At 43.5% G+C, this 12,254-nt stretch overlaps 1 protein-coding gene across 1 annotated transcript in view; it reads right to left on the bottom strand.

Moving 5' to 3' along the window:
• MAPK1 (mitogen-activated protein kinase 1) overlaps positions 1–12,254 on the bottom strand; it is a 417,351-nt gene that overhangs the window by 94,246 nt on the left and 310,851 nt on the right. The window contains exon 5 of the mRNA XM_078667885.1: positions 2,137–2,251. Coding sequence (XP_078524011.1) covers positions 2,137–2,251 — 115 coding nt within the window. The remainder of the gene's footprint in view (positions 1–2,136; positions 2,252–12,254) is intronic.

Here is a 12,254-nt window from a genome sequence, read left to right as displayed (position 1 = left end):
AATCCCATTATACCAGGACGAAAGCTTTCTTGGCATCTAAAAACCACACCTGAGCCTCTATCACATTCTTATTAAATATTAATCTAATTCTTCTATTAAAAAAATTGTGTTGGTGGAGAACTGCCTCCCAGCCGCAAATCCACACTGATCTACATGTATAAGTGGGCCCATGATTCTATTAAGTCTATTTGCGGGAAGGTTTGTAAAACTTTTGTAGTCAACGTTAAGATTTGTAGGTCTATACGAGTTGACATTTTCCCTGTTTTTATCCTTCTTCAGAACACTTACAACTACTGCCGTATGGAAAGAGGCCGGACGTTCACCTCCTTTAAGTGGTTAGCCAATTTTGAAATTTGTGGGTTGAGGCGAACTTTTTCCATAATTCTACTGTGCAGTCTTTCCTCTCTGGACGCTTTACAATTTAATATAGAGATTATCACTAATTCCAGTTCTTCTATTGTGAATTCATCTAGTAATTCTTCTCGGAGTTCACTATTTCAATAAGGGTTAGGTAAATTATCGAGAAACCCTATAATGTTCTCAGATGGCATTTCATGGTCTGACTGATAGATTTCCCTATAGTGCTTCAGAAAGGCATCTCCGATATCCTTGGTTCTAGTTAGTTATATTTTAGCTACCTCATCCCAGATGCTATCGATTCTATTTTGGACCAGTTCCTCTTCGTACACTATCTGATAAGTCATACCCTCTGCAGCCCCTAACCGGTAGTAATACTCCTGCATTCATATTTTTGCTTGGAGCAACTGCTTTGTATTGAAATTTCTATCCCTAATGCCCTCTAGGTTTGCCGGCAAAAGTCTTGCCTCGATCTTTAGTCTTTCCTCTTTTTTTGTCCTTTGTTGCAGGATTTCTTTTGATGTAATTATGCCTTAAATGTGTCCCAGACTATATTAATTGGAGCAGAGTCCGATACTGATCTCATTGGCTATCTCTGTACACGAGCTCTCGTTTTACTAGTTGAGTTTATTAATTTACCACCTTCTAGGCACGTTTCCCCCAGCGCCCATTACAGCTAATTTAATTTGAATTAATTCATGGTCAGAGAAAGCGTTTGCAGTATGATCGTACCTATTAATAATGAGGTCATGTGAGATTAAAAAAAGTCTATTCTGGACGCCAAATTATACTTTGCCAAGAAGCATGAACAATCCAGCTTTCCCGGGTTTTGAAGGCGCCATTGATCTAGGTCTAAATCATTTTTACAGCTAGACAAGACAATAGACAACAGTGGCCTATTTTGTTTGAGTCTTCTTAGATTAGTCTACTCGGGGATCCTGGAGAAAATTAAAATACCCCACCCCCGTATAATAGGGCCAGGAATACAGGATAGGGCCTGCTTAAGCTGTAGCAGTGGGAGAGGATTATTGAGAATGAGTGCATAGATTGTAACCAAGGTAAGATTTGACTGGTTTAATTTTCTGTAGACATATGCCCATCTCCCCCCTGGGTCCGTCTGCATAGTCTTTACTTGGAATTGTACAGGTTTACCAACATATTCCTACCCCTTTCTGTGCGCACCTTACATTTGCTGAACAGTGAAAACCTGCCCATTTCTTAAAAACTTTGCTTGCATCTAATGCACTCCGAAAATGGGTCTCTTGTAAGAGTGTCCGGGTTATATCCTCTGAGCCAACTTTCAATTGCATGGGTCTTAAGCTTGTTGTTAAGGCCGTTAGCATTAAAAGAAAGAAACTTAAGGTTTTTCGTACTTCTAGTTAAGCTATATGAAAATACCCATCGACATTGCGAACTGAACCTAGACGCAACCCACGATCCTGCTTCTCTCAGGGTCCCATTACTCGCATTATAGCCAGAGAATATTCTGAAATGTGTATCTTGGTCTACAGAGATGGACGTCTTAAGTGCAAGACAACAGCAGATGGATAGCTTTAACAGTGGCTAGGATATTTAAATATTTAAAGTGACTTGTGCTAGCATAGAACGAAAACCCCAAAGCATAAGCCATAAAAGCATACCATATGCCTAATACATAGCTCACAATCAAAACATTATTAAACATTATAGAGTCCAAGGAAAGAGTAGCTTAGAATAGAGAAAACAAATAGTGAATACATGAACAGATCACAACATTGACAATTCAGTTATCAATCGTACCTAGGATATGGTTAAGCTGATCAAGGTAATGTTTTCCTGGGAAGATGGGCCTGTTGGACAGCATCTCTGCCAAAATACAACCTACAGACCAAATATCAATTGACTTGGTGTAGCCCTAGCAGGAAAAAAGAAAGAATGTTAAAAAGCTAAGCATAACAAAGGAATGTTCACACCCGTTTGCTTGGAGGCATGTCTTATCTGAATACTCAACTGGATTTGAACAAGGACAATCGTGTTACTTACCTGTAACACCAATTCTAAGTCATTGGTATATTAAATTCATAAATACAGCCTACCTTTATCTATGTTCTATACACTCACAATACTCAGAAGACAGAATATAATTCTCTGACAACATAATAAAACTGCCTACAGGAAGGCAACTTTTTTTCTAGGATCTCGTATTTTATTAAAAAAACATTTCTACAAATCAAAATGGAATAAACACACAAATCAACATCGCTGCTACAACTAAAGGAGATTCAATGACAGAATTCTCAATAATTTATTCAAACACAGAATCCAATAGCAGGCTCATTCTTCGTCTAAAGATGAAGTGAGAGAAAACAATTTTAACAACTGAAATATGCATTGTACACATCTGCTTCATAGTCCACTCACAAGAAACTCAGCGAAGGCAGAGAAACCGAAGTCCAGTTTTGACATGAAATCAAAACTCCTGTCGGTTTCAGTTTATTAATGCACAGAGTATTTAGAACAATGCACAGGAGTCTAGGCCAATGTTTTTTGCACTTGCACAAGGCAGATGTGCACTACAGCAACCAAGGGTTTGTTAACCCATTAACCATATATGAGGGCTGATATAGTTCAATCAGCTATAAAGCTGATTGGACAAAAAGGTAAACATTTTAGAGTTACAGTTAATTCTATTTTGGCCCAAACTTGATGGATATCAAACCATCTGCACAATTTGGTGGAAGCCCTGGACACTGTCTGGTCAGGGCATTAATAATGTATGCGATAATATGGTCAAACGCTGAGTGGAACTAGGAGTCAGTCGGGGCACCTCCCAGGCAGGTATCGAAGTCTGCCTGAGAGTTGAGTTCCTCGGGAATGAAGCTTTCTCATTTAATCCTGTGCTCCTAATCCTTGGGATTGGTAAGGGGTAGATAGAGTTCTCAGTCCAGATGTTGTTCCTCTGCACTGAAAAGTGTACAAAAGAGGTTAAGGCTAGGCCTGGGCGGTAAATTCCGTTCCGCTCACGGAATGTGGGTAATTTCGCGTTCCGCCGAGAATGCGAAATTGCCCAAAATTCTGCGTTCCGCGACTTTGCGTAATATTTTGCTTGTTCGAGTTCTCAAAATACGTGTTCGCGAGATATTTCCTCCCAAGCACGCAAACCGCGATTGCGAACAGTAAAAAAGCATTGTGAACAAGCAATTATGCATGTTTGCGGAATTTCTGCGTGTTCGGAGATTTTTTACCGTTTTGCAGAGATTTGCGGAATGAGATTACGCAAATTTCCCCCACCCCTAGTTAAGGCTTTCTATAAGGGCTCTAGACTGGTGCGAAGCTCAGCAGGGAGGGAAAGAGTCCCCTTGAAACAAAAATTTAGTCAATAATAAAGCCAGTACCATGGCCTATAAAGGTGGGTATGACAGTTGGTAGATCCAAGTTATGTTTGGAGAGAAGGTTAACAAGGTTAAATTGTGAAATCAGATTGCTTAATATATCCCCTGGGCAGTACCCTTCAAGTGGGCCTGAAGCTCCCTGGGTCCATCTGAATCCTGAGTGGTATGCAGGGGACGCTTTGCTGATTAGAGAGCACTCTGCTGGGGACTTACTTGTCTTGCCTGTCGACCCACTGCTTGCGGAACCCGCTCCGCGGGTCCCGCATCGCGCTGTGTGAACTTCTGCAGCCTGGAGATTGGAGGGTCAGCTGGGGGAGATTACTGACGGGGCTGCGAGCGGCGTGCGCTCACGGAGGGACTTCAACTCCCAGGAGCGCCTGCCAGCCCGGAGGACCAACACCTGGGCCGCTCTCCCCGACCCCTCCCACCCTTCCACCGACCGTTTTTAAGCAGCATTTCCCTGTGAGCGAGTGGGACGCTTTGCTGATTAGAGAGCACTCTGCTGGGGACTTACTTGTCTTGCCTGTCGACCCACTGCTTGCGGAACCCGCTCCGCGGGTCCCGCATCGCGCTGTGTGAACTTCTGCAGCCTGGAGATTGGAGGGTCAGCTGGGGGAGATTACTGACGGGGCTGCGAGCGGCGTGCGCTCACGGAGGGACTTCAACTCCCAGGAGCGCCTGCCAGCCCGGAGGACCAACACCTGGGCCGCTCTCCCCGACCCCTCCCACCCCTTCCACCTCTTTCTACATTAATCCAATACTACTCCCGCAGCGCGGGAGAGCGCGCGGGAGAAGCCCGGGACAAGGGCGGGACCGTCTGTGGCCGTCCGGGGCCGCAGGAGGCCGGGCAGGGCCACCCATCTAACATTTATTCTTTCCTAACTGTGGCTTTTATTTGGTCTTAATATTTGGTATTTTATATTAATATTTTGAGGTATATATCATGTATATTTATTAATTGTTTATTGAGACCCGTGAAATCTTAGTTTCTTGTAATCTCTTTACAAACATGCCCCTAAGGTCGGGTAAAGAAAGACATGTTCAGGTTTCCACCTCAAATGGCACTTTTACCGGGACTATTGATCAATTTTTTACACGTTCTACTGCCGTTTTGGAAAAGGAGATAGCCTTGGTTGAAAAACGTCTTTCGCTTGATATTATTACTGGCAAGCGTTCCTCTCTTGGTAAAATTAGCGCGGTTGTCTCTCCTGTCCCACTTACATTGTTGACTACAAATAGTAACGATATTAATGTGGAGTCGTTATGGTTAACTGCTCCCGATAACTATTCTGTGGAGGTAGTGGGGACAAACCAAGAAAGTGTATTTAATACTGCACAAGGCAACCTATTGAATGGTGGGACTATCGATTTAGACCTGGTTAGTGAGAAATCTGGCCTTTCAGATTCGCCTAATCTTAATGTCAGTACTGAACATATGGATTCCACTTTTAGTTCACAACATACATCTTCCCATAACCGTGGGAAGCGTAAAAGGGTAGATTCACCTGATACAGATGTACAAACCGAGGGTGCGGGAAATTTTATTTCATCCCCCTCGCAGCCACCTAATACTAATCTGATTGTCCATCCTGAGGAATGTAATCCCACAATTAGTATCTCAGAAGAAATTTTCCTGGCCAGGACTGAGTTACTACTCAAATCACTTCTTTTACCACTTTTCGAAAGGACTAGATTGTTAAACGATAAAATGGATGCCTTAGACAAGTTGGTTAAAGATAATATAGTGTCATCGAATAAAATCCTTGCTGGCTTAGTGCCAAAAGGATTGAATCCCCCCGCCCCTCCCACTAATTTGCCTACTACTATGGCCAATAATATAGGGGTCAATAATAATCATGGTAATAATAGCAAAAATACCTCTAAAGCGGGGTTATCTATTCCCAAACCAGCACACAATATAACAGTACCAGTTCCCAAAAAAGTAACCATGGAGAATTCAACTGGGCTAAAGTCTGCTGTAAACCCGCAGAATCAGAGAAACCCAACTTCTACACAGAATAAGGCTTTAAGTCATCACCCCAAATCTATCCCAAGGAAGCATTGTGTGAATCTCCCCCCAGAATCAGTGCCGTATACTATTATTTTAACTGGTGTGGCTCCCCTTAGTAGTGGCACGAGAGAAACACACAAGGATCTTTACAATAAGGTCATATTCTGGCTTAATAAAAACCGTCCGCTTCCCCCTGATCTAAAACCCGAAATCCTTAATGTAAGGAGGGTGGACTGGGTAGGCTTTGAGAAAAAAGACCTTGAGGGTGACTGTGTGGTTATTAGTTTTAGAGAACCATGGGTAACTGAATTTATTAGTAGGGAAGCAAGATTTGGAAGAGTTGGAGATGTGCAAACACTATCACTGCATTATTTTTATCCTGCTTTATACGCAACTAGACCCCAATCTCCAATCCACCACACAAGAAGGGATAGGTTTAGAGGCAGATTTCAACCCGAAACTCCGATCTACCCAATGTTTTATCCTCGCCGTGCAAATCGGTTTGCACCATTGTCAGGGCTGGAAGGTGTAGATTGACAAGATGTTGAATCTTTAGATATTGGGGTACCTGAAGATGTAGTAACCCAGCCCCTAAATAATTTGAAAACCCCTGAAATGGAGATTGTTTTAGGGTCCATTGACGTAGTACAGAGGGAGATAGAAAGGGATATACACCCTAATTGTACACCTAGTCCTTTGAATATAGTAGAAACTATGAGTCCAACGGTATTTATGGGAGAGAAACCACCTCATATTCTGACAGTTCTATCATGGAATATAGCGGGATTGAGGGGGAAAATGTCAGAGGCTGAGTGGTGTTCCTTTATAGATTTATACGATATAATTGTTCTGCAGGAAAGTTGGTCAACAGAGCCTATTTATCGAGTTGGCTATCTTAACTATTATAAACTATCCTGCAAAGGATTGAAGGGACGTCCCTCGGGTGGCCTGGTCATCTGGATAAAACAATCTTTAGCCTTTGCGATAACAGACCTCCCCACCGCAAGTACTGATATTCTGGCCCTGAAATTATGTGGTGTAAATAAACAGGTTTTTTTCCTTATTAATATTTATGCAAGAGGGCTACCAGGAGGGAAGCCCGCGAGAGTGGTAGCTGAATTAGAATCTGTATTGAATAGTATTAGTAGAGATAAATGTGTTATGGTGGCAGGAGATTTTAATTGTTCTTTTGAACCTTTTCCTAGCCTTGTTGATGGGGGTTATGGGGAGATTGACCAGTTATGGAATATCCCTCATTTAACTATTCCACCAGTTAAAAAAGTCACTGAGGCTGCTATGCAGTGGTTAGGTCTGTGCCTTGATTGGAATTTGCGTGCAGCAAATGGCAGGACCAAATCAGACACAATGGGAATGGTTACATTTGACAATTCCCTGCACTCGAGTCGCATTGACTATTTCTTGTTAAGATTAGAATACTGGAAATTATTGGAGGATATGGCGGTGGTCACCAGATCTGAAAGCGATCACAACCCCCTGGCCGTAAAACTATTATTGCAGGAGGGTTTGTTTTTGGATCCTGCAACCAGCATCTTTACTGCAGATGCTGGTCTTACGAATGACTGCAGAAGGGTAAGATGGGCCAGGTTACTAGATAACCCCTCTATTATCAACAAAGTTGCCGATGAGGTCATAACTGCAACAAACCTGATAGTACCCTTATTTGATGAAGGAATCTCACCTGATCAAATTGGGATGATTCACGAGTCTCTTTTTAATAAAATTAAATCTTTTTTTATTGAACCAGTTAAAGGAAGGATAATAGTGCAAACTAAGTCAAAGTGGTACGACAAATCTTGTCGTGCCGCCCATAGCTCTTTGTTATCTGCTATTAAATCTAAAATAGCCAGGGATATAAGGTTGGCTAGGGCAAACTACAGGAAAGTACTTAAAGAGGCAAAAACCAAATGGGATGACCAGCGTTGGTTGGATTTATATCAGGCAAGCACCTCATCCAACCAACAAAAATTCTGGGAGGTTGTTAAATGGGGTGGGACGGGTGATATGCATGTTCCTGTTAATTATGTTCCAGTTGAGCAATGGGTCAAGCATTTTGAGGCACAGTTTAGTGTCGCGGAACGGATCTCCCATAACAATAGGGAAGATGCCAGCGTACAGTTTCCTGTGCCATCTCATGATCACATTGTCTTTACTAAATCAGAAGCGATCACCGCCCTAAACCAAGTGCAGAATGGTAAAGCCCCAGGTATGGACTGCATCCCTGCGGACCTTTTTAAGTATGATCAATTGCATTGGGTCCCGTATATAACACTTTTGGCAAATGCAATAGCTAGAGGGACTGAGATTCCCATTTCATGGAAAGGGGCAGAGATTCTGCCCGTGTATAAAAAAGGGGACAGAACTGATGCAGGGAACTATAGACCCATCAGTCTTATTGATGCCCTTCAAAAGGTTGTAGCTCGAATGTTGTTAGGAAAAATTCACTCATGGATGTCCGAAGTTGACATTCTGTCTCCTATGCAGGCGGGTTTTAGGGAATATACTAGCACAGTTGACCATGATTTTCTGGAAAACTGTATTCCTGAGAGGTGGCACGATATATGCTGCATTTGTGGACCTCAAATCAGCATTTGATTTGGTCCCAAGAGCAAAGATGTGGTCAGCCCTGAGAAGGATGGGTGTGCCTGCCGCACTCCTTGATCTCACAATCAGGATGCATGAGGGAAATTTTGCCAGAGTTAGATGGGGGCGGCAGGGTCAGGTCACAGACACCTTCCCCGTGACACGTGGAGTGAGGCAGGTCTGTGTCCTGGCTCCTACCCTGTTTATACTCTTTATTAACCAGGTGGTGAAATTCCTCACAGACACCCCGACTGATGCCCCTTCATTGGGTGGGACTAAATTTCCTCTTTTAATATTTGCAGACGATACTCTTATACTGGCTAAAACACAGAAGGGTCTGCAAGTGGCTATAAATAAATTTGTGGACTTCTGTAATGAGAATGACCTGGAAATTAACATCAATAAAACTGAGTTCATGGTCTTGACAAAAAATAAACCGAAGAGGGGTTATGTTACCATGAATGGGTCTAGTTTGGAGCAGGTTGAAGCTATGACATACCTTGGTGTTTCAATAGACTATAGATTAAGATGGAAACAACAAGTGGCTGCGCTCAGTTTGAAATTTGCTCGCTTGTCCGGTTGTTTAGTAAAGGAGCAGCGATGTTCTCTTACTAAAAGAGTTTTACCGGCTCTTAAAATCTATAGTGCCAAAATTAGTTCAGCTATTTTATATGGGGCCGATATTTGGGGCTGTGTGGATCTGTCTGTCTTAGATAGGATTCAGAGCAAATTCCTTCGAAACCTTGTCAGCCTGCCCCCTTCAACACCAGTCCTACCATTATTAATGGATATGGGCTTGCATTCTATCAAACATCAAGCCCTCTACAGGATGGTAGCACTGTGGAGGCGCATATGGTCTACTCCAGAACTTGCCATGTTTGCCCGAGAAATACAGGATGTGAGAATGCAGCAGGGGGCTGGTGACATACCGTGGTTTAAGCAAATTAAGATCGCTTTGATCAAAATGGGTCTTCCTTTGCTCTGGTCTGAGCCGGGTTCTAATACTTTCCCTACAAAAAAAGACTTCAAGCTACTTTTCTGGTCAACGGTAAAAGTAGAACATGTTGTTCTAACGGAGAAACAGAACTTGACAGGTCAGTTTCTGCTTCACAAAATAGTCCCTCACATAGAGATCTATTGGGATGTTATTCCTAAAACATTAGATAGAAAATTATACCATCAGTTTCGCGTAGGAACACTTCCACTGAGGGTTTTTACTAATGGTTGGCAGAAGACCGAATCATCCCTTTGCCCCTGTTGTACTGTCTGCAGAGAAACATTAGGTCACTTTTTATTTGTATGTACTGCTTACAGTGAACCACGATGTAAATGGTTGAAACCAGTATGCTCCAGACTTAATACCCGAGTGAGTAGCGAAGCTTTGTACATTCTGAGAACAAATACTGCTGAATGGCTATCCATTGGAATGGCTAAATTTCTTGGATGGGCTTGGCTAATCAGGATCAAGTCAGTTCGAAACTTATCGTCTTGAATAATTTTGAATAGTATGCTTTTGCATTATACTATGGTCTGATCAGAACTGATGTCCAGTTTTCTTTCATATACAAATGTATATTTGTACGTTTTTTTTTATATTTTTAGTAATTTTTCCTTCTTGACGTCTATAAATGTATGTTTAATTGGGAACTTTTATCTAATTAATTACTGTTACTCTTTATTTGCCTGTTAGTATTGCTTTGATACTTTATGATTCTGTTAAATCAATTTGTACTGTTTGTTTTGTATGTGTGTCTTTTATGAATAACAATTCGCAATAAAGACGTTAAAAACTGAAAAAACTGGTATGCAGATGGCACTGCTTTCAGGGGTGCAGAATAAAGTCACCTGATAAGACTAAGGCAACAGACCGGTTCGAATGGGAAAGAAAATTTCGGTTTTCTCCTTCCTGTGGATGGGGTATAGATGTTCACTCACAGGATTGATGGTAGAGGATTGAAAGGCAAAAAAAACTCCCAAAAAAAAGAGCGGAGGAGAGGCATAAGGGATGGATTGGGTGCCAAATTTCATTTTAGAAAGTGGCTAGAACCCTGCTCGCTCACCTTGAGACGGAGAAGCGTTAACATTAATTGATAAGTAACCTTCTAGGAAAAAGTCCCAGTGATGTCCCAAGTGTCCTGTAAGTAGATGTTGGAATTTGAAAAGAAAGTTACCAGGTTAAGGTCTGCCAGTTTACTCTGGGCGCCCGCAATGTTCCAGCTCCAAATCCTTAAATGGCCCTAAGATCGGGGAACAATGGATGGAGTAGATTCAATTGTAACCAATCATCAATACATTTACCCAGGTCAGTGCTTCAAAGCAATTATGCAGAGGCAAGGCAGAGAACTGCGCACAGGGCAAATGAGGGGCAACTAACAATAATGGGTGTGAAGAAGTCCCCAGAAATTGTGCTAGGGGTGGCTGGCGTGGGAATGACATTCCTTAGGATAGAGCCCACCCTGAAGGAGTTGGCAAAGTTCACAATGATACAATTCCCCTCCATCAACTAGCGAATTCCCAGTCCAACTACTTTGGTTTGGCTTTATCAAAACATGTTGTGATTGGTGTCAAACACTTTGGAACTCCCCCCCCCCCCCCCGGGCAGTTCTGGCGACGGGGGTAGAATTCCCCCCTTCTAGAGGGAGAAGATATGTACACACTGTTACACCCGGTAAATGTTTTAAAGAGCCTCAGCGTCACAAACTGGATGCTGCTGCCTAAGACGCGAGTCTGACCTCCTGCTGCTGGACGAAATTCCAGCAGGGAAGGCCTGGACAAAAGGTTTCCTGTCAGACAGGCTTTAGTATATTGGGGCAGGGGGGGTTGCATTCAGTGAATGCTTTTCAGACACTGCCTGGGGCACACAAGGTGCTCCATGCATTTCCCAGTTCAAACTGGTTGCTGGGGCACTCAGCCCCAGCTCTGGCGCGAAACTGGACAAAGGGGAAGGGGTGTAACCACCCCCTCCTCAAGTCCTCCCATAGGTGGGACCCTATAGTTAGACCAACCCCTAAACTTAGTATAAGTATAGGAACCCAGTCACTAGGACTTTAGATTACCCTGGACGAAACTCTGAAGACAAAATCTTGGAGCTTCGACATTCCACGAGTCCCGTGCAGAGCTGAGACATGTATCTATCACCCTGGGCCCGTTTTCTTCTCCACAGCTCGAGGCTCCTTCGCGATCCCTAGTCCGTTGGCTAGTGGGTCTCCACGAAGGACAATCCTTTGTTTCATGAGCTTTCCTGGTTGCTCCAGACATGCTCCGACTCCCCTCCAAAGGGTGAATCCCTCAGACCTTCCTGGTCTGCACCGAAGCCGATCTTGTCATCTTGCGTGGGTTGCTGTTGCCAAGGCTTGTTGGGTCCAATCCGGATTCCGACGCTGCAGCACTCTACATCCTTCGTGGGACAGATGGAATCCAGCTCCTGGTAGTCGGTGGACGCCTCCTAGACCTCGTGGCTGAAGAGTCAAGCTTCACCTACTTCACCTTAAAGCACCCGACATCGGCTGGCATCTTCTTGTAGCCATCCGTGTCACTGGCTAGTGACCCAGACTCTGTCCCCTCTGCTTTCAGGTTCTTCAGATCTCCGATCCACCCTTGGATCCACCCGGACACTTTTCCTCTGGTCGCCTGCAGCATTTCTTCGCAGCTCTCGATTGGAATCGACGACGAAACCAGACACCAAAAGATACCCATGCACCCGGCTTCCCTGGGTGAGGTAACAAGTACTCTGGGGCTCCTCTGGGTCGTGACTCTCGAAGCGTCTAAGTCTAAAAGGGTTCCATCGTAGTTCACCTCCAAGTGTCCTTAATTTTAAAAAATTGTAACTTGTATTTCCTCCATAGAAGTCAATGGTGATTCGCAGCTGTGTTTAGACACTGCACGCGTCCCCCGTGGGCCTCCTGCGTCCCTAC

Source organism: Lissotriton helveticus, chromosome 11 (genome assembly GCF_964261635.1).
Source record: "Lissotriton helveticus chromosome 11, aLisHel1.1, whole genome shotgun sequence".
NCBI classification, from domain to species: Eukaryota; Metazoa; Chordata; class Amphibia; order Caudata; family Salamandridae; genus Lissotriton; species Lissotriton helveticus.
Note: the sequence above shows the minus strand (reverse complement) of the source record. Positions and strands in the feature narration are given on the sequence as shown.